The sequence below is a fragment of the Antennarius striatus genome, chromosome 7, assembly GCF_040054535.1.
Source record: "Antennarius striatus isolate MH-2024 chromosome 7, ASM4005453v1, whole genome shotgun sequence".
NCBI classification, from domain to species: domain Eukaryota; kingdom Metazoa; phylum Chordata; class Actinopteri; order Lophiiformes; family Antennariidae; genus Antennarius; species Antennarius striatus.
This window is the reverse complement of record NC_090782.1, coordinates 2,790,340-2,812,266: the sequence shown is the minus strand read 5'-3', so window position 1 is coordinate 2,812,266 and position 21,927 is coordinate 2,790,340. Positions and strand designations below refer to the sequence as shown.

The window sequence follows — 21,927 nt, the reverse complement described above, 5'->3', positions numbered from 1 at the left end:
TACATTCCATAATTAACTGGTCTGTTTTCATATGAACGTCCATATTTGTTGATGGATGGATTAGAGACAGCGCCACTGAAAAGAAGACAGGAAGCTGAGCTGAAGATGGACAGACATGTCAAAGCGCTTTAACAGACAGGAAACCAACAGAACCCTCCAGAGCATAAGCGACGGTGGCAGGGAAAAACACCCTCATCGAGGAAGAAACTCTGGTCAGGACCCAGACTCTAGAGGGGGGTCGTCCGCCTTGACCAGTTGGGTGGAAAAGAAATTAGGTGGGGATAGAGACAGGGCAAGGAAAAGAAAGGGAGAAGAGTGGCAGACAGACCAAAACCTGTTTGTTCCTCTGTTCGAACATCAATCCTTTTAATCTGTCAGGTTATTAAACCCACAGAACTCCATCAATCAAGGATCAAACTATCAATCAATAAAGAAAAATAACATCAGAAACAAGTTAGGACATTAATGGGCTTAATAACTGCATTGTGGGAAATGTAGTTTTTGTCAAATCACATTTTTGACCTATTGATTTTTAGACCCTTTATTCTCTTGTGGACCACAGAAATTATGTGTAGGGCCACATTTATGGTGAGGAAAATACAGTAGTTAATATTCTTTGGCCCTTACTCAACAACAACAGCTTGACTAGTTGGATTAGCTGCCTTATCTCATCATTGATCAGTTTAGCTTTAACGTTTCCAGTGTTACTCCCTCATTGTTGCTCTTCCTTGTCCCTTTTTGACCCCGTTGTTCTTCAGAATGACAGCCCGGCGATGAAGAAGGCTGTGTCCCTGCTCTCCCTCACCACCCCCACCAGTAACCGTAAGCGTCGGCGTCTGAAGGACACGCTGGCTCAGCTGACCAAGGAGACGGAGATCTCCCCCTTCCCACCGCCACGGAAAAGACCCTCAGCTGAGCACAACCTGTCCGTGTCCTCACTGCTCGACATCTCCAACACCACCGACGCGTGCAAGGCCCTGGCAGGTAGAACCCTCCGTACTCTCCTTACGTCCCCGGAGAACATTTATATACAAACAGAAAAGAAAGGTTGTGAGGCAAGAATGACGAATTGTCTTCATTCCAGAGGATAGAGCAGGGAACAGTTCAGGAGGTAATACTCTGACCGGGAATAGTCCAACAAGGAGGACAACCAGGGAAAAGAGGACGAGGACAGACAGGGACAGGAGGAGGAAACGCTCGCACCTCGGTTCAAGTTCACTTCAACAAACGAGGGGGGAGCAGCCCAGAACGTCTGCAGGTTAGGATTCGCTCCAAGCGTAAGACTCTCAGGACACACTGGGAGTACTGGGAGTACTGGGAGTACACAACAGCGTTTCGCTGAAGATGAAAGATTGTTCTGATGTGCTTTTTAGAGTGTATTCAACTAAACTTTAGGAAATGATTGAAAAATGCTCCAGTGCACACGTCAAGTGTCGGCAAAATCATCACTTGAGTCTGCACACAAACAGCTCCAGTGATCTGCATGTCCTCCTGTGTAAATGTGATCTGAAGGGGATTAGAAACAGGAAGTGATCGGTGCTGCGTCTACATAGACGACCAGAGGCTGTTACTGGGGTGTTTATTTATTTATTGTTTCACTTTCTGTATCATTGTGGTTGTTTGGTATAAAAACACAGCTGGGTCTGTCTGCCCCGGCTTCAATGCGGCGTTAACAACCCCCCCCCCCCGCCTTGTTCCTCCAGAGAGTACGAAGCCGTCCAAGAGTTCAACCCCAGTCCTGTCCAAGCAGTCAGCCAGATGGCAGGTCTCCAAGGAGCTCTACCAGACGGAGAGCAACTATGTGGACATTTTAAGCACCATCCTACAGGTGTGTGTGTGTGTGTGTGTGTGTGTGTGTGTGTCTGTCTGTGTGTGTGTGTGTGTGTGTGTGTGTGTATGTCTATGAGTCTGTGCAACGTGCATTATTTGAACCCTTCCCATAGGTTGGCCCTTGACAACAGGTTAAGGCTAAGCTACTGTCGTTAGAGGTGTGTGTGTTTGTATGTGTGTGTGTTATTTCTGTGTGTTTCTCTCGGCCCGGTCCCAGCAGAGGGTCAGACAGCCGACCAGTCAGGGAGAAAATGGACCAACCTGACAATTTCTTCTCTCCCACTCCTTCAAAGTCTTGTTTTCTGAGCCGTTTCCTTTTCACTTCTTCCATTTTGACATGACACACTTTTCGTTTTGTTTGTCTCCCCCGCTGTTTTCTCCTTTTTTCGGCCAACATCCTCACTTTTGTGTACCCTCAGCCTCCCTCTGTTTTTATTCTCCTGGGGTTTCCTGATTCCCGTCCTCACTCAAAGATGGCAGGTTGGAATTAAATCTGGGAATACATGGTCAGCCCCCACGGTGTCGCCGACTGTCCTGAATTGAAAAAGCTCTACTCGTGTCATCGTGAAGTGCATCTGCTGTTCCACCGCTGCGCTGTTTGTCACAGACTGAGCCTATAACTCAGATGTTTAATACACAACCTGCGGGTGTGAGCTGCAGTACTGATAGTTACTGCTTACACCAGAGCAGTGTGTCCCACAGCGACACCTCTCTTGTACCGGCCAACCGGCGATATTAATGGGGAGACATTCCAGTTCGTTACTGGGGAGACTGTAACTGTCTAAACTTTGACTTGTAATCCACGTTTGGTTGTTAATTTCAACGCACCACACTACTGAATGATTAGTGTACAATGTTCACTGGTGCAGACCTGCCTGTCCACCGTCACACAGTCAAACTACCACGGACAGATTTACAGACATTAGTCTGCATTGTTTTGTTTACTGGCTTTATTTTGTGTTGATTTTATGGTTTGAAGGCCACGTTAGAAGCACGGCGCTGATCAAACAGTCCAATAAAGAAAATCTAGATGAGGTCAGACCAGAACAGAAATGGACCCGGTTGGTAAATTGTGCAGGTCCAGGCAGTGACTCATGCTGGTCGCCCCAATTTATTTATTTTTTGGTACAATCTTCTTATTAGTTATAAAGTAATGACAACAGAGCAAAAAAAATCAACACATAACAAAAATAAATAATAAAAATAAATAATAATTATAATAATTCAGCAAGCTTGACAAAATAAAAGAAATGATCTCATGGCTGCTCGTAAAAGATCACAAAGGGGAATAACCTACATGAACAAAATGGAAAAAATACATATGACCTTTGACCAGTTGGGAACAATCCTCCCAATTGGTTCGGCTCTCGTGTGTCGTCTCCATCTGATCAGGTTGATCAGACTGACACAAAGGCAATAACCAATCAGATCAATCCTGAGACCATCTTGATATTAATGAAGCGAACTTGTGAATTTAAGTGAGAGGCTACATCCTGGGAATGTGTTTTCAGCAGGTTGAACGTTCAGACGCCTGATTGTGGGTCATTGTTTTATCTGTGAGTGATTTTTGGATTTTATTTTTTTATTTGAAGCTTTTCAAGCTTCCACTGGAAAAAGAGGGACAGGTGGGGGGGCCCATTCTGGCCCAAGAAGAGATGAAGACGATATTTGGCAGCATCCCAGACATCTATGAAGTCCACACCAGAATAAAGGTAGCGTGTTCTCATTGGTGGGACTTTGTGATGATGTCATCTGATGTCGTTTTGACCACTTGATGTTCCGTTCATCAGAACGATCTGGAGGAGCTGCTGACAGACTGGTCAGAGAACAGAAGTGTTGGAAACATCATTCTCAAATATGTGAGTACAAATAAGCTGCGTGGATGCAGACGAGCTTTTTGTTTATTTACATGTCCAGCGAGCACCAACATGTTGTCGTTTTTGCTGATGCTGCTGCATGCTGGGAAACAACAAAGCATCATTTCCATGGTATTACTTCCGGCAAAAAAAACAAAAAACTCACTAAGCATTAAAAAACAGACTTTGTTGTGCTTCAAGTTGGTGAGTTGAAATACTTTGCCTTCTTCACACTTCTGCAGCTGAGTGGGTACTGCTGTTTGTCCTGAGCAGTTAATTCCTGTTACAGACAGTGATACAGGTTCACAGCCAATCAGAATTGTTCCATGAGACTCCACTGAAAACACATTGAAGCGCTCAGAGAAACCAAACCCGCCGTCACATCATTTAAGTCCCACAATGAGGAACTTGTTTCTTCATCAAGGCTCAACAAAAGCTTCTATTACATTTCCATCAGAAACTTGTCACCTGCGTTGACGGAACCGCCTCCACACGTCAACATCGGATGACTTGTGAGGTTTCATGTATAAGAACGAGGCGCGCGCTCAGAAGTAACGATATGGTGACCCTGATCGGATGCTTTGACACCTTCCCGTCTTGTCTCTGCAGTCTAAGGAGCTGGTGAAGGCCTACCCGCCGTTTGTCAACTTTTTTGAAATGAGCAAGGACACAATTGTTCGCTGTGAGAAGCAAAAGCCGCGCTTTCATGCTTTTCTCAAGGTACGACTTTTGTCATTTGTTGTGTTTTGTTTGTCCTGAGCAGCAGCCGTCGTGAGGATATCATTTAAACTGCGTGAAGGTGTGATATTTCTTTTCTGGCTTAGAAAGAAACAACCAGAATGCACCTTGCTGTTTGCAGTCATCTAATGGTTTATAGTGGCGGCCCATGTTAGGGTTCGGTTCTGTTGTTGCTATGTCACCCTGACGTGTTCATTCTGCAGATCAACCAAGCCAAGCCAGAGTGTGGCAGACAGACGCTGGTAGAGCTGCTCATCAGACCTGTGCAGAGATTGCCTAGTGTTGCTCTACTTCTGAACGGTAACACACACACACACACACACACACACACACACACACACACACACACACACCTTTTATTAAAGCGACTAAGAAAAATAATTTCCTGTGTTAATTACAACCCTCCTCATCTTTTCTCCGTTATCCGTCTCCTTCTTTTTCCCGCCTCCTCCCTCCATCATCTCCTTTGACTTGTCTGAAATTTCTCGTGTCCCTCTTTTCCTAACGGTTTTTATCTCTTCTGTCTTTTCTGAGTCTTTACAAACTTTCACTTCCTTCCTCCGTTGCAGACATAAAGAAGCATACGTCCGATGACAACCCGGACAAGATAACACTGGAGAAAGCAATCGAGTCTCTGAAAGAGGTCATGACGTGAGTTCGCATAATAAAATCTCACCTTTTTTTTGTGTGCCGATCTCACACCAAACGTTTGTGAATCATTTCCGACACCTCGTGTGACCTTGAATCGCGGTTTGACTGTTATGGTGGCTTGATGTGGAAAACAAGATCTGATCTTCAGCCTTTACATATACCAGAATATTACTAGAACATATGGTGCTGGATATTTTGGTGTGTTTTTTAATTACATTTAAACAACGTCATGATTTTACAGAGTTTTAAAGTAAAAATGGTCTTTCAAGAAATGTTTGCCATGAAGTGTAAAATTGTAGCAGATAAAAGAAATTCAGAGATTGAGAGTAAATACGTTAAACAGTTCATGTGAAGTCAGAGCTGTTGGACCTGCTGCTCCTCTATAAATTGTGATTTTTTTTATTCAGATGGGCTTTTTATAAAGTTACGCTCAACTACTCGGGTCATTTTCATGAAAGCTCTCAGACGGAAAGTAGAACATGAACATAGAAGAAACACGAGAATCCAATCCCTTCATCCTGAGCATGTTAGTTTAGGATGATGAGGAAGAATTCATTACATTAAAAGAGACTTTTTGGCCACAGGGGACACCTGCACCCCACTGGGTGTCCTCTCAGTTTTCAATGACACCAACTAGGAAATACGTCCAGTCACCAGAGCAAGAACTAAATAATTATCTTCTCTACAGATTATGTTTGCAGTTAATCCTCACATTTCAGAAGGTGGAGCCGTCACCACATCCACAGCATTTCTGTTCGTGACAGTTAAACAAATGATGGACTATGAAAACATTTTCTTTGTGTTGATCAGCGAATTGATTTGTTGTCGGCTGTTATTTAATCCGTCGTCTGTCTCGTTCCTCCACCAGTCACATCAACGAGGACAAAAGGAAGACTGAAGGCCAGAAACAGATCTTTGACGTTGTTTATGAGGTGGACGGTTGTCCTGTGAGTGACGAAAACAATCGCTTCCATTTTTCATGAATGAAGTGGGAGAGATTCAAAACTTTGCTAATTTAGAATACAAGACAATGCAAATGAAATTTTTTATCAAACTTCAGGAGTGTTTTCATTTGAAAATATTGATGACTTTTTGAAGCAGTAGTTGTCTTGATTGACCTATAAGCTGAAACGGGTTCTGTGTGTATGTTACAACACTGTTCACTTCACCGTCTCTCCGTTGGACCGTTTGTGTTTCCTTCAGGCCAACCTGCTGTCCTCCCACCGCAGCCTGGTTTACCGAGTGGAAACCATCGCCCTGGGGGACCAGCCCTGTGATCGTGGGGAACAGGTTACACTCTTCCTCTTCAACGACTGCCTTGAGGTGAGACGACCCGTTAGCTCTAACGGCGCCGCGGTTAAAGCTCTCTTCTCCTTCTAAAGCCTTTTAGTGACACAGAACAAACCCACAGTAGTGTCACACCACCTCACTCGGCATTTAAATATGCCGATCTCGATCTTTTGTAGACCCACAACTTTGAACGTTGATCTACAGTGCCTTGCAAAAGTAGCCCCCCAAGCCTTTTTGAAAATTGTCCACATTTCAGGATTCAAACTTAAAGATAACAAACTGAAAATATATTTTTCATGAATCAACAACATGTGAGACACAATCGTGAAGTGGAACCAAATTTTTATTCAACGTTTATTCAACAACTAAAAAGTAGGATGTGAGACCAAATGACACACAGGTGAACTCTGTCTGTCATTGTTGGTCATTCAGGTCAACACTGGGTCATTCAGAAGTCATCAGAGAACTTCTGGAGTCAGTCAGCTGAGCTGAGAGAACAGGGGGCCAATATTTTTGCACATCCTACTTTTCAGTTTTTTATCTCTAAACACAATATAAAATGTTGAATAAATTTGGTTCCACTTCACGATTGTGTCTCACATGTTGATTCATGAAAAATAGTTTCAGTTTGTTATCTTTAAGTTTGAAGCCTGAAATGTGGCAAAATGTCAAGAAAGTTCAGGGGGGGGGGGTGCAATACTTTCACAAGTCACTGTATGTGTGTACGGTCCATGTCTGCTGACACAGTCGTACGTCTGCTGATCAGTAAAGACATGGGGTGGGAGGCTGTGCTGATTCAGAATGTCACTGACTCCCTCCTAATGAACGTGTGTGTGTATGTGTGTGTGTGTGTGTGTGTGTGTGTGTGTGTGTGTGTGTGTGTGTGTGTGTGTGTGTGTGTGTGTGTGTGTAAGAACCACATCCATGGACTTTTAACACTTGTGTGTGTGTAGAATGAATGAATGAATGAATGTTGCCCCTCCACTCCTTGTCATAACTAATCATTACTGACCCCTTTCATTCACACTGGCAAAATACCAACCTACGATGACGTGTCCCCTCTGAACTTCTTCCCCCCTCCTCCGTCTTTCCTCTTTCTCAGGGCGTCTAATTAATGTGGAATTAATGAGTTGCATCATTTACCTCTATGAAGGCATCATTGATTTATTGTCAAGGAGCCGATAGCGGCTACAGAAGCACGCTGCAAAATGCATACCCCCTCAATTCACAGTCTGGTTCTGAATTGATATACACCCACAGCCTGTTGTTTCAAAACTGTCTCTCCATGCATTTATTTTACTGTGCTGTTGCTGACTGATTTTTTTTTTTTCTCTTGCAGATTGCAAGGAAGCGACACAAAGTGATCAATACGTTTAAGAGTCCGTTGGGCCAAACAAGACCACCCCCACCACTCAAACACATTGCATTGATGCCCCTCTCCCAGATTCGAAGGGTTTTGGACCTGCAGGACACAGAGGGTAACCATTATAATGTCCACACATTGAAAAAAATAATATTTTCCACTTCACCTGTATGTCACACGACCGGATATATTTTGCTCATTTTCAGATGTGAGAAACACATTTTGTTTAAAGTACCGTCCAAAGGACTGTGAATAAATGCTGTAAAGTAAGAAGGTTTTCAAACATGTGTACAGCACTCAGATTGTTTACATTTATTGATTTAAAAAATGATAAATGAGGGAACTGAAGAAAAATGTGAATTAAATCAATAGTCGGTGCGCCCCCCCCCACCCGTCACATTCAAAACAGCATGAGTTCTTTTTGGGGCACTAGCAAGGATTTTGTCAGAGATTTTGTAGGATCGTAGTCAATCCAACCAGACAGGTGCTCATTTCATTGAATCCATGTGTTTGTTGAAACAGTCATTAACTGAAACAGAAAAAGTTGAGTCTTAAAAGTGAGTACGGAACGTGTGGAGCCCGCTACCTGAAGACGGTTTCATGTCAGAGGTCGCACATCACTGGGCACAAGGTAGTTCTGCTGCATGAGGAAGGTCTCTGAGAGATAAAGATGTCAAAGCTGTTCAAGCTCTTTTGAAGAGTTGCAAAGAAACAGGAGATGTAGATGGAGCAGAATGCTCTTGTTGAAAAATACATCCTGGTTATTTCCCTTTGAAATCGGTAAGTGTCCAGCATTGACATCTGCTCACAAACTAGTGTAACCCAGGTACGGCCGTCTACTGGCCCCAAGTGGTCTTTATTGATGAATAACTCACAAAAAGTTGTACCTTTGACATGGAAACAAGGCCAAGCGACTCCACTATGCACAAAACATAGAAAGTGGAGTGCAGAAAAATAACAGCTGGACATGTGAGTTTAAATTTTCAGGATGTGGCTGTAGCAGAAGGCAGTTTGCTCTCCAAAAAAGTGGAGAGTGGTGCAGTAATAAGTACCTCAGCATTCGGGGGAGCATGGTGGAGTTTGGGATTTGGTCAGAATAAATGGTTTTATCAATGCTGAGCAATACAGGCTTTTACCGACAAGGAGGTCTCTGATTGGTCCTGAACATGCAGCTAATCCATTAGGAGCTACCTTCAGCAGACGGCATCATGCAGTCTGTCTCTTTTATGAATGGACATGTTTTAAAAAAGCCAACACTGAATCTTAAATGAGTGGAAAAAAACCCTTCATCACAAAGTTTCCTGTTTTGTTTGTCTGCTATTAATTCCCCTTAAAAATGAAGATAATACACGCCTGTGTTTGAATGACTCTGATTCTGTAACATCTCAGTTCCACAACAGCAATAATTACACAACACAACCTATATCTGAGAATTTACTTCAATTGACCTTATTATGATGTGAAGTAGGTTCTGAGATTAGACTCTTTTCATTATAATACAGTATCTAAAAAATGTCCAAAGAAAATGAAGACGCTTAAATGTTCGCACAAGTGAAAACTCGAAGTTAAAGTGCCATTAAGAAAAAGAACCACCATTAATTCTTGGGAGGAAATGTAAGCTATTAAGACACCTAACATGATGAGATCCACTCAGCTTCACACGGGGCTTCATAACCATCAGGGTTAAATATCACCCCAACACGTCTACACAGTATTCCTCCATTTCTCTGGGAAATCTGAGCTCTTCCTGCTTTAAAAGCATCCACAGGATTCCACCTTTCAGGAAGTGGTTTGAAGAAATAGTCTGAAAAACAAGTGTGTCTTATCCGGTGTACCGTTTGCTTTATTCTGGTCACACTTGTGCTTATCTGTAAGAACATGGTGTTTATCTTCAAACTGAGATCAATAATGATTGATTTTTGGGTGTTTGGATTATTTTATTTTGTATTCTTCTACTTCTCTTCTTTCCTAATCTGTTTGTACTGGTTCTGTTTGGTCTCATTCTTTTAATTTCAATCTCTGATTCTTTGCCATTATTTATTTCTGTCAGTGCACTTCATCGTTGTCATCATGTGCTGATTGTTCACCCCTCCCTCTGGTCTTTCCAGAGTGTATAAATGCGTTTGCCCTGGTGGTTCACCCCCCGACTGAGCAGGACAACTTGTTGTTCAGCTTCCAGCTGGCCGGTGAGGACGCCGTTAAAAGCACCTGGCTGAGAACGCTCTGCCGCCACGTCGCCAACACCATCTGCAAGGCTGATGCGGTGAGTTAGTGCTTCCTCTCCTTCGCTGTACCCTTCAACCTCAGTGGTCCTCTTCTTCTCAGCGCCATTCCCAGCATCCTTTTCTCTGCCTAGCATTATCTTTCCTCCATACGCGTCCAAACCATATCAGCGTCGTCTCTCTGACTTTTTGTTAGCCCGTCTGTCACCACCGCAAACAAGAAAGGGTTCAGTGCTGATCCTGGGTGTGTGTCCAGCTCCACCTGTAAAACATCTGTCACACCTACAGCACACCTCCTGTCAGACGTCCCTCGTTCACGTTCTGCATCACTCTGAGATCCTACTCAGCCAACGTGGACTAAATGTGCACAAAAAAGAAAGTAGCTGTGGAAACAGGTTGAAGTTCCAGTTACCAGAGCAATGACGAGAATGGAGATTTAAACAAAAAGGAAACCATTATCTTTTCATTTAGGAGACCTCATTTGTTTTCTCTTTTCTATTTTAACGTGTCTGAGCACACACAATCTTTTTATTTAAATGTTATCATCTTATAAATATTTTTGTAAAATAATATAATTACTCTGTTATCATCAGAATAAGAAACTGATTAATTATTAATGTGGTGGATGGCTGCAGACGTACCTCAGGCTACTGTAATTGTACGTTTTCAGTGTCTTTTGAAATGAAATTCTCCGTCAGGCGACAGCAGATGCACACGAGATCAGACCAGGATCAGTTGTTGCTTTAATGACGTATTGCCTCATGTTCTTGTTCTAATTTTAAACCTTCTTCAAATGAAGTTTTCACTCTGTAGTAATCCATGGTTGGTTCTCTTCATGCTTGGCAGGAGGAAGAATTTAGGCGAAGCAGATGAGTGTTTGTGGCGATGCCAGTGAGGCCTGTTGATGTTCCTGTTGATGTGTTGGACTGTTTTCCAGGCTGCACATATAATGTATGGCAGGTTTTCCAGGTCTGCCCTACAGTTTTGTTTTTTTTCTTGTATTTTTTTAACTTACAAAAGGAAAAGTACGTTTCCAGACTATTCACCTCTCTAATGGTTCAGAGGATTAACAGCATGCAGACGTGTTAAAGGCTGGTGAAGCTCAGTGGCGACTGAGACCAATGGAAGCCACTGGAGGTATAGCTGTGTGCTGTACTCAGCCAGGCAGACAGGGGGCGATGTTGGCTTCTGTGTGGCTGCCACCACACAGCTGCATTCCTAATGCTGTTTTCAGCGGGTCAGCGCTGCCATGTGAATACCAACGAGACAGCGCCTCACTGGTTAGCCTCTGCAAACCCTCTGCAGGGCGAGGAGGAGGCAGGAACAAAGTGTGTGTGTGTGTGTGTGTGTTTGTGTGGTTTTTGTGTGTGTGTGTGTGTGCGCATCTTGCCTCTCCCTTGCAACTCTTTTGTGTTTGTATTGGTGACATGAATTGCTTATGCAGACTCATGTTGTGTACTGTCGTGTCTAAAGCTGTGTTGTTTCTTCCCTGTGACCAGGAGGACCTGATTCAGTGCACAGAACCAGACTCACTGCAGGTCAGCACCAAGGATATGGACAGCACCCTGAGCAAAGCCTCCAGAGCCATCAAGAAGACCTCTAAAAAGGTAATGAGGGGGTTCTGAACAGCAGCCTCTCTGGACACCCTCCTACAGGGTTGGATAATTAGAACACATACAAGTAGTAGTACTACTTTACTTTGTTTTAGGATTATTTCAAATGCAAAAACACTGCTTGTGAGGTTTTTTACTTTAGCAAACAGAATCTTTTCCCAAAGTTATTGATGTATGCAGTAAAAAGAGGGAAGAAGGAAATAGGGCAGCATCACCCAGAACCAAGCAACTCATTTCTATTTGCTGCACTGACGCTCCCAACTATGGTGGAAAATTCAATTCAGTTGAATAAACTAGTTTTGATCCACAAGCTTGTCCACCCTCCCACTGCAGACCAGTGTGACCGAATGCATCGATCAGCAGACGTCTCACCTCAAACTCAGTCAGCTGATGTGAGATTTAAGGAAAGGAAAAAACAAAAAGAAAGAAAACATATTTATCTTCGGACTCAGAAATTTTTTATTTTGCCAATTTTTTTAATAATTCAAGGTCATTTAGAGCAGCGACACTATGGAAATGTGTGATGAGGATGGGCTCGTGTCACACCTTCCACTGGTATATCCGTTGTGCACACATACACAGTCTAAACATGAGCTAACACAGGCATGAGCTAAAATAAAGAATGCTAGGCCAACAAAACCTCATTGGTGCCTTTTTTGTGATCACAAGGGCGCACATCGATACGTCCGTCTGTGTCTTTACTCAACTTGTTAGAGGAACGTTTCCTCCTTGACACAGATTTTAGCAGAGTACCTGTCTGAGTCAGAGCAGCCAGGGACTTTGGACTTGATTAGGTCGGTGTTTGCTTGAAAAGATGAGTGTTTCCATAGAATTCTCACTTTGATTTGCTTCCTGGTCTTTCCTCTGCTCTGTCCATTACTTCTATCTGCAGGATCTGCCGCTTTTCTCTATGATTCGCTCTGTACTGATTGTTTTGTCAGAGTGATTGATGTCCAGTGATGTGGTGGGGTGTGTGTGTGTGTGTGTGTGTGTGTGTGTGTGTGTGTGTCTGTCTTTCCTGCCGGTGCATGGAGCACTGCCTTCTCCCTCCTCTGCTCCTGGTTGGACGGTTACATTGCCGTGCCTTTGTCCCTGTTATGAACTTTATTCTCTTTCTGTGTGTCTGTTGTTCATATGTTCCAGGTAACGAGAGCTTTTTCCTTCACTAAAACCCCAAAGCGTGTGATCCAGAGAGCTTTCATGGCCAATGGTACCCCAGAAGAGAAAAGCCAGATGCTGAGCTGTGAAAACCACATTTGCAGCAGCTCCACCTTGGCTGTAAGTCTTTTTCTGTCCAAACAGGACAGTTTTACAAAAACACCCAAACATACATACAATTGCTGTTGAATAACAAAACAAAAATGAGCACTTGAATCTATAATTGTCATTCTTGACAGGAGCTAGATTGAAAGAGATATAAATATATCAAAACTTGTTTTTCTTCAACTTTATCTATGTTGCCCTTTGATTTTTTTTAAACATCAGATCCTGAACATTTTCTATAATTTTTTACAATGTATTTTGGGAGATATTTAAGCATTTCATATTTTGTATTTCATGTTTGTTAGACTTTCTTGTTTTCATAATGATATTTAACTTAACAATCAGGTTGCTAAACTGACTGACTGGCCAACCGTTGCTTTACAAAACATCACAGACTAAACATGTTGCCAGTTAAAAGGTGAAAATTAAATGATTCATATATAAATGATTAGCTTGGCACATGAGATTTTCCTTCCTTCAGACCAAATTGTAAAATTTGCTGAAGACACATCAGATTAGACAGGCTGATTTGGGATCAGTCCTTATACCATGTCTCTGGTCTGAATATGTTGAAATGTGTTCATTTATGTACCATGAATGTGAGATTATTATGTCCTCTATCCACACATTATGAAAACAGAAAAACAGACACAAGGCTGTTTTATATGCAGGTCCTGGTGGGTTGAACATTCTCTTCATTTTTAGTTACTCTTATCAAATCATCAGAAGTTTCCTGAACTTCTAAGTGTTTTCAGAACGTGTTTGCTTTGTCTCACATGGTGGTTAATACTGGCTGGCTGTCTGTCCATCTGTCCATCTGTTCCTCATTTCCTTTCTGTTCTCTCTATCCTTTTCTCCTCTTGCTGAGAACCAGACTATTGATCTCTCCATCAAACCCTGATGGAGCAGCTCTCATTGTGTCAGCCATTTTGCTCTAATTAAAAAGTGGAGAGAGGATGTTTGCCCTTACATTTCAGCTCTTGCGTCAGATTGATTGTAGCATTTTTCTTAATCAATCTAATCATACTCTTCGTCTTTCTTCTTCTTTGAATGTTTTCTCATTAAATAATTGTGTGTTGATTACAAGAAGTGAAATCTTCAAATACTTTTCAATTTAAACATTTGTCTCTAATCCTTTAAAGTTACAAAGACATTAAATTTTTTAACTGTCTTCACATTATGGCGCTGATGTCAAGTTATTAATTATTGAATTCTCCTCCAAATCGTGATTTCAGGTTAGTTAAATGATAAAGTTTATACTGATCTGAGCCTGGAGACGTGATTGGACTGAAACACTGTTCTGAAGTGAGGACTGTGTTGAATCCTCACATTTCCAGGTCATAATTGAACATTGGGTTTCATTGGTAATCCAAGGTCCTCCTGCTACACAAACAGGTATTTCAAAATCGGAGTGACTTACTCATCCGTTTTCCAAAAAAGTTGTGTCTACAAGAGCACACGTATGAAACCTAAAACTGTCCACATGAAAACATAAATGCTGGTGAGGGCTTGTGCAGAGCATGCCACACCTGCAGGGGGCGATATAATGTGGTTGTACAGCCATGGGAGCCAATTAAAAGTGTGGCTTCCATGGATGTACAACTTTGTAAATTAAAAGTGAAACTCGCGAAAATGTGGAGTTGGAGTTATTACAGTCCAAATATATGGACGATCTGAATATTTTCATGGAGTAACACCCCTCCAAACCCAACAGAGATTTCCCCATCACAAAGAAAGACTTCACCAGGGCTATCATCACCACGTCACATCCCAAATTTCTCTCAGGATCAATTAAAGTATTTGTTGTATCTCAGCTCTAGGCTGTACAGAGTTTTCGGTGCAAGACAGTCATAAGAGGCCTAATTGTTGTCTTATGCAATTAAAAAGAAAAAAGAGTTGGGGAAAAATACAGCATCATCTACATAAGTTGACCACTTACACCATGATGTAAATACCTACCACCTTTAATGTGTAAATTTCATCCAAAATTGGTGCCGCTGGCTCAGCTGTTGGATTATGTGGCAGTAAACGTCTCCATAGCACATTCTTCACATGTCTGTTCCCTAACATGGTGGAATAGTCACTGGATGTTGATGTGTAAACATGTGAAGAGTTTAGTTTGGAAGCTTGACAGAAACACTGTTTTGGCCACGTCTTCCATTGTGCTGACTGTCAGTGTGTAAACAGCAACAGATGGCGATGCACACTGATGCCACAAGTAGAACCCTCAGTGGCGGTCAAGTGACACTGCAGCCAGAAGCTGTTCATTCTGTCTGCACGCATTTTTAAAAGTCTCCAAATAGGAAGTAGTTTTTAAAAATATCCACTGACAAACTCCAAAAATACCATTTAAATGTGGACAACAAACCCAGATGGCTTTAAAAAATGTGTTCACACATGTGCATGTTTGTGTAGCAGGGACCCAAGTTTGAATGGGGCTCCCACTTTTTTCTGCTTCTTTGGCCACATTTGCTCAGGCCTGGACTGGTGCACCTTTGTTTTGCCTGGACGTTCTGTGGAGGCACACTTACTAAGTGTTGGGTGTCAGTTTTGTCTCGTCTCTGTGATCTTAGTGGAGATAGTGACAGCATAAATCATACATCTGTTAAAATGTTGTGTGGAAAGGCAGGATAAGAGATGCAACGTTATGTGTGTACATGATGTGTGTGTGTGTGGTCCAAACTGGAAGACCCACAAAGCTGCTTGTAGCTGTTAGCAGTAAAGAAAAAAGGTTATCGAGTGACAATGTCGTCAGGTTGCGGGGGCATCGTTTTACCCTCCAGTTGGGGGACAACTGTCATGAAATGGAATTGACGAATCTGTTTTTTTCAAGTCAAGCCATTATTTTCAAAGCATGACTCAGTGAATGTTAGATGTCACACTAAACGCCAATGCCAACGTGTTGTTATGCCATCAACATAAACAGAAGCTTAGTGCCTTAAAATTCTTTGGAAGGACGCATCAAGGTGGGGGCAGGGGAAGTAGGCCGGCTTGCTTTTGGTGAACAAATGGAATTGAGAGAAAAAGCGGTTCCCTTGCTCTCAACGCAGAGAATATTTTAACCTCTAAGCTTCTATTTGTAAAGACTTCTCAAAATCTGCAAGAGTAAAAAAAGTGACTTGAGTTTTGCCTTATTGTCGGCAAACAATGTTTTCCTTTTGTTGCATCAAGGTTACAGATTACAACCAACTGAATACAACCAGAGAGAAAATTAAACACTGTTCTGTCCAGGTTTATTGTTATAAATGCAGATTTCTGTCCTACTTTATGCAATAACATCTTTCCTTCTTTGCTGTTACAGATGAAGAAAAGAGCTTCTGTCGGGTTTTATGGTTTCATGATTTCTTGACATGTCAACCCCTGCTCCATGTGTGTCTCCTGTGTTGTCGTACCCCAGATGTCTCGCTCTGCATCCACGTTCAGTTTGAGTGACTCTTCCAAGAACAGTGCTGCGGTGCAGCGCTCTAACTCTCTGGATCATCCTCCTGTCAGAGCCAGGGTCCCTGTCTGTATGCGCACCCCCTGCAGCCCAACTCCAAACCCAGTCCGTAGTCCTGCCCCTGATAGTAGCCAAAACCTTTGCCCCAACTATTGCCCAACTACCCAAAATTACAAGTCCATCCTCCATGCTCCATTAGTGACGCAGTTGGACCAATCTCCTCCAGGTCTCCTCACATCCCATCAGCCCCCTTCAACACGGCTCACTTCCATTCCAGCTATTGGAAACTTCAAAACCTCTCAGGCCAAATTTAGCCAACACGTATCAGGACAAAGGATCTCTGTTGGGTTACAGCCAAGGTCCCTGGCTCCTAAGCCACTTAAGACCTTTTCGGAGTCATGCAGGGATCCTAAAGTACGCTTGGACCCGTACAAGACTGTGCTGACCAGTCCTCGCAAGGAAACTCTGCTCTAGACCGTCGCTAAGTTCAGCCCTGGAGTCTGATGTGAGCAATCATTAATAGTACTCCAGTTGTGTCTAGTGGTGCACCAATACTGTTTTTAACACTTCAAATTCATCCTTACTTCCTGCTGTACACTCTTTACTGACCTTGGAGAATCTAAGCACCACACGTGCATTTCTTGTCCCAAATCAACTGCTTGGAAAATGAATCTTACAACAAAATGGTCAAAATAATTAAGAGTCTGCTCTCCAGCTGAAATCTGACTTCCTATAATTTAATGATGAGTTGGGCATTATTGTTAAGGGCGTAGATTTTAAGGGTTGATTTGGAATAGCTTTGCTCTGATTTATGGCCTGGTTCTCTCACTGGTGTTGGTGGTGGCTGAGACTATTCACGTGGTGGCTGTGGTTTATAGTGGGTGTTACACCAGTAAATGAAAAACCAGCTTTCCGTCATTGGAAAGAAACTTTTAAAGGCATTCTTTCTTACAAAGTGTTGGGTTTTTTTTGTCAGCCTGTTTCAGTACACTTTTACAGATTTTTTTACTGTTACTTACTGACTGATGTCAGCCGGTAATAGCCGACCTACTGAGCACATAATAATGATCCACAATAACCCCAGCCTTCGAACCAGTTTGCAGACGCATCACTGCTCCACCTGTGTTAACTGTATTCATGCTCATGAAATGAGGTTTGACCTGATGAAATGACTTTATAATTAATGTGAAGACCATTGAAAGTTTTCAGTCAACCACAGAAAAGTTTATTCAGCTCATCCTGTCAGCAAACAGCAGTTTGACTCGCCGTTTTCTACCTCACTGAGATGAAAAACAAACATACTGACATTGTTTGGAGGTTAAACTTCGATCCTCTTTCATTCCTTCCCTTTTAAAGAAATGATCCATGATAGCATTACAAATAAAATATATATAAAACAAAATCCTCCTTTCATTAGTTGTCACACACATCCTGCTTTATGAAGCGCATTTGATACGAGATGAGGTGTATACAACCTCACTGAAATGGTACAAAGGCCTCATTTACGTCATTCATTTCCACTGCTGTACAATGGTTGGTTGGTTGGTTTGGTCGGTTGGTTGGTTGGTTGACTGTTTTGTTCGTTGGGCCACCAACAGGTCACATTTAATCAATCCGCCTCGCTTGGCGAAACCAGTCAGCAGTGATGTCCAGGAGATGTTGTGAAGCCTGGGGGGAGTCGGGTTCAGGCAGACGAGCCGGTGGATGTTCATGTTCATGTCCGTCGGTTTCTCTCTGGTCAGAAACAACTACAGGATGTTTGTAAATGAAGGTGTGAGCTCACAACGTAATCAGAAATCTGTATTTTGCCTTTCTGACCTGAGTTGCTGTCCATCTGGTTAATAAATTCAGATTCTGGTGTCAGTGGCGGAGGCTGGTCATGTGTTTGACAGACGTCTGCCTGTTCTCCATCGTAATTGAACCAGATGGTTCTACATGACCAGCAGATCTCGGTGTAAACAGTTTTATGTACAGTAATTACACTTTTCTCCTACATGACCATTAACTGTTGAAGGGAAGAGCTTACCAGAGGATTAGACCATTAATGTTCACATCCTGCTGCAAAGTGTGGTGAAACGCGTTCAGTCCGTGAGTGGATGAACGTTTCCCCGTGTGCTAAGGTCCAGTGTAGCTGTGTAGAGAGAAACGCTTCTCCTTCTTGTTTCCGTGATGAAACATGCTGTTTAGTTTTTCAGATCGTATATTTTGTCATGGTGAGCATCACATGTGGAGTGTCTTGGAGTTCCATCATGTTTGAAATGTCGTTAAAAACCTGGGCCGGATAAAAACACCATCTGAATGGATAAAAACATGGAAGACGATGTGTTTTCTACGTTTTGATGTGTTTCATGTGGCGTCTGCTGACCCTGCTGTCATGGTGATGATGATGCTGCACGGAGGTGCTTGAATAAAACAAATACCCTCCCTGTCACGTGACATTCTCAGTGTCACAGACTGTTGATGTGCGGGGGTGGGGGGGGGGCTGTTAAAAGCCTGCTGCGACAGCGTTGTGATCAGCCCTCTTAAGTCACTCCAATAAAACCACATCTGGGTAAACTTTAGTACTGAGAGGAGCCGACCTCTGTGTCACTGACAGTTTATCATGGAGAGCAGCAGCAGTCTGGTGTGTGTGTGTGTGTGTGTGTGTTAGGGTGGTCTGACCGAATTGTAATTGCACAAAGCAGCAGCTCATTCACACACGTTCGGTAATGACAGGTGTGTTGTGGGGGGGTCACATGTATTTGCATTGTGACCCGTTCTGCCTGTGTCGCACCAAAGTGGAGCCAGGTCCACTATTCACTCGTTCCCATTCATCAGCCGACAGATGAAGGCAGAGATGCCCCCCCCCCCCGCCAAAAGCTTGTGGGGGCCACGCTGTGTTTGTCCCCCAGCCAGGTGGAAATCTACTGCGATGCTGGCAAAAGAGGGGGGTCCGTCCCAATTAGTTCAATACCAGCGTTTGCTTTTCAGGGCAGAGAAACACAAAAGATGTTGTTTGTCAGTAATTAAGCTTAATCTGGAGCACATTATCCAACTTTGTCCACACACACACACACACACACACACACACACACACACACACACACACACACACTCCTGACTTAATTAAAGCGAGCTAGCAGACGTAATAGCCTCTCATGTTTCAGGTTTACAGTGAACACAGAGCGGAGCTGCTGGCACCAAACGGTCGGCCTGCTGAGTGAACGGATTCACACACTGTGTGTCTTTTTCCTCGCTGTTTGATTAGATTTACTCTACTTATGTTTTTCCTTAACCTGTCGCTTCAAATTTCTGTTCCCCTCATACCTCACAATGCATTTCTATTATATTAGTGAATGACTGTTCATGTTTCTGGACACTGGTATGTCAGCTCTCCTACATCTCAGCTGTTAACACCCTTACATGTCCTACTCCAGAAACGAGGGACTCTGTGTGAAATGTTCATTGAAACAGAATAAAATCAAGAGAAATCTTTTCTTACCAGGAGTAACTTTACTTGTTCCTTTCTGAAAAGAACTTATTCCTCATATAAATATTATGGAAAGTTATTACAAATGTGTGGATTTGCCGTTTTGTTCAAATTTTTACCAACGTTTTTGTCTTTTAAGGAAAATAGTGTTTGTACTGCTAACTCCACATTTGCAAGTACATTTTTAAAGGTGTCACTGCCTCCCACTACAAATCCTCAAGAAGTTTCTCCCAAATCATTCTCATCTGGTCATATTCTGTTCAGTTTTACACAGTGTCCCAGTGTTTTTGATATGGAGAAGGGTCTTCTTCTTTTTTTTTTACCCATGACTGGGAATTAGCAACAACATTCATTGTTCTTCTTTCTTTTCCCAGGCGCACCATTCCCCTTCCATGGCCAATCTCTCTTCCATGTTCGAGAGGAAGTATCACACATTCAGTCGTTCGACCACCCACCTTTTCTGAGACGCCACCGCTCTGGAGTCGCCCATCTTTTACCTCCCCTTTGCCAGGACTGCCACTAACGGCAAGACCTCGGTGGAGGAGTTTATGCATTAAAACTACCTGAAAAATGTAACGTTATTGTTCATTCTGCAGATCCGCACAGATGTAAATGTAAAAGAAATGGTATTCAGCAACATTTTTGAAAAATGCACTGAACTCGGTGACACTGGAGTCTGGTACGTGGCAGTATCAGAAGTGTCTCGCTATAAATAGAGTGCTCTCTAGCTCAGAACCAAGTATGGTAAAACAATAAGCAATAAGGATTAGTTTATCTAACCTGAAATCTAACTTCTTTTTATCCAACACCAGTTTTGATGCATGTTTCCAAACACTGTCAGTAGGAGCAAACTGGAATGGTACTGCGTCACACTGCAGGGCTCTCTGTGACCGACGCTGGTTCTGCTAACGTTAGCCTTACCCAGTAAAAATGAAGGATGGTCTGCATGTTTCTGCAATCTCTCATGGATTCTATTAACGTTTTTTTTTTTGAGTATTTCAATTGAAACTTGATATGTTTTATGTTTAGAGGTTCACTTTTCTGGTTTTTACTTGTGTAGAGTCGTCATTGTTTCATAACTTGATAACACTAATAGGTATCATGTCTGTTCTGGTGTGTTTAGACTTTGTGCTTCTCCAAATGTGTCTGTGTCACATTTATTTCACTTTGCTTTGGAGAGTAACGCTTACTTTGATTTTGAGGTGTTTAGTTTCTGCCGGTAGTTAACCTGATTAGTTTATTTAACCTCGCTGAAGTTCCAGCCTCCTGCCTGTTTTTTCCTTCATATTACCTGCATTCACTTTCTTTTATTTCAGTGGAGTAGACATAAAGTCATCCATATTTAATATTACTATAATTAACTTTCAAAATGCAAACCTCCAGCTTTTATAAAGCTTTGATTTTAACTTTTAAGAGATTTGGTTAAGTAGAATAAAAGCACTTCTATCTTGCTGCCCAACTCTTAGAAATCTTTTCCAGCGTGAGTGTGTTTGTGTGTGTGTCTGTATATGTGTGTGTTTAAAAGGGAAGTACACATTCATTCTCAATGAATACTTATGTTTTCTTTACTGTCCTGGTATTTATGTTTTTTCTACTGTCATCAGTTTTACAATTCTGTTTTGTTCACTGAGCTTCAAGTTTCCTCTGTTGTTTCACGTTTTATTAAATGCACTTCAAAATGTACCTGAGAATACGTTTTTAATCCTGTATGTCTTTCATCACTACAGTGTTATAAATCAACTGTAGAAGGAGCTGAGTAAATATGCCAAGTTATACTTGTGAAAATAAATTCTTTATTTCTTCTTCTTGTCCTGAATAGTTTTCTGTTGTGTGTGTGTGTGTGTGTGTGTGTGTGTGTGTGCGTGCGCACTTTTGAAGAACATCAAGAATACCATCTTGTAACAGCTCTGCTGCCATCTATTTCCACTCCCAGCCATAATCCATAATTAAGCTCCTTCAGTGGGGCTTGAAATGTTTGATTTGCTAAATATTTCTGGAGTTTCCACTTGAATTTGGATCTATGAAAGCCTCTCTGAAGCGCCGACACCTTAATCTACTTCACTGCACATTTGATAGTAAGAAGTTTGTGGATTGCTCAAGTGCTCTTCCTTAGTCTGCCCGCTCTACATAAAGCTGATGCTTTATTGGTTCTCCCTTCAACCAATGGAACCTTCAGGGTTGAAAAATCAACCC

The 21,927-nt window shown here is 42.4% G+C and overlaps 1 protein-coding gene across 3 annotated transcripts in view; it reads left to right on the top strand.

The window, feature by feature from the left end:
- ect2 (epithelial cell transforming 2) overlaps positions 1 to 21,485 on the top strand; it is a 33,264-nt gene extending 11,779 nt beyond the window's left edge. Inside the window, exons 11-26 of one of the 3 annotated variants that reach the window (XM_068319395.1) lie at positions 759 to 984; positions 1,085 to 1,258; positions 1,704 to 1,828; positions 3,423 to 3,542; positions 3,621 to 3,689; positions 4,296 to 4,406; positions 4,628 to 4,724; positions 4,994 to 5,075; positions 5,944 to 6,022; positions 6,279 to 6,398; positions 7,705 to 7,843; positions 9,837 to 9,991; positions 11,450 to 11,557; positions 12,707 to 12,841; positions 16,224 to 16,770; positions 20,109 to 21,485. In XM_068319395.1, the coding sequence (XP_068175496.1) occupies positions 759 to 984; positions 1,085 to 1,258; positions 1,704 to 1,828; positions 3,423 to 3,542; positions 3,621 to 3,689; positions 4,296 to 4,406; positions 4,628 to 4,724; positions 4,994 to 5,075; positions 5,944 to 6,022; positions 6,279 to 6,398; positions 7,705 to 7,843; positions 9,837 to 9,991; positions 11,450 to 11,557; positions 12,707 to 12,841; positions 16,224 to 16,739 (2,256 nt within the window). In that variant the 3' untranslated portion in view covers positions 16,740 to 16,770; positions 20,109 to 21,485. The remainder of the gene's footprint in view (positions 1 to 758; positions 985 to 1,084; positions 1,259 to 1,703; positions 1,829 to 3,422; positions 3,543 to 3,620; positions 3,690 to 4,295; positions 4,407 to 4,627; positions 4,725 to 4,993; positions 5,076 to 5,943; positions 6,023 to 6,278; positions 6,399 to 7,704; positions 7,844 to 9,836; positions 9,992 to 11,449; positions 11,558 to 12,706; positions 12,842 to 16,223; positions 16,771 to 20,108) is intronic. The other 2 variants (XM_068319396.1, XM_068319397.1) reach the window with 2 other exon arrangements.
- Positions 21,486 to 21,927: the final 442 nt, after the last annotated feature.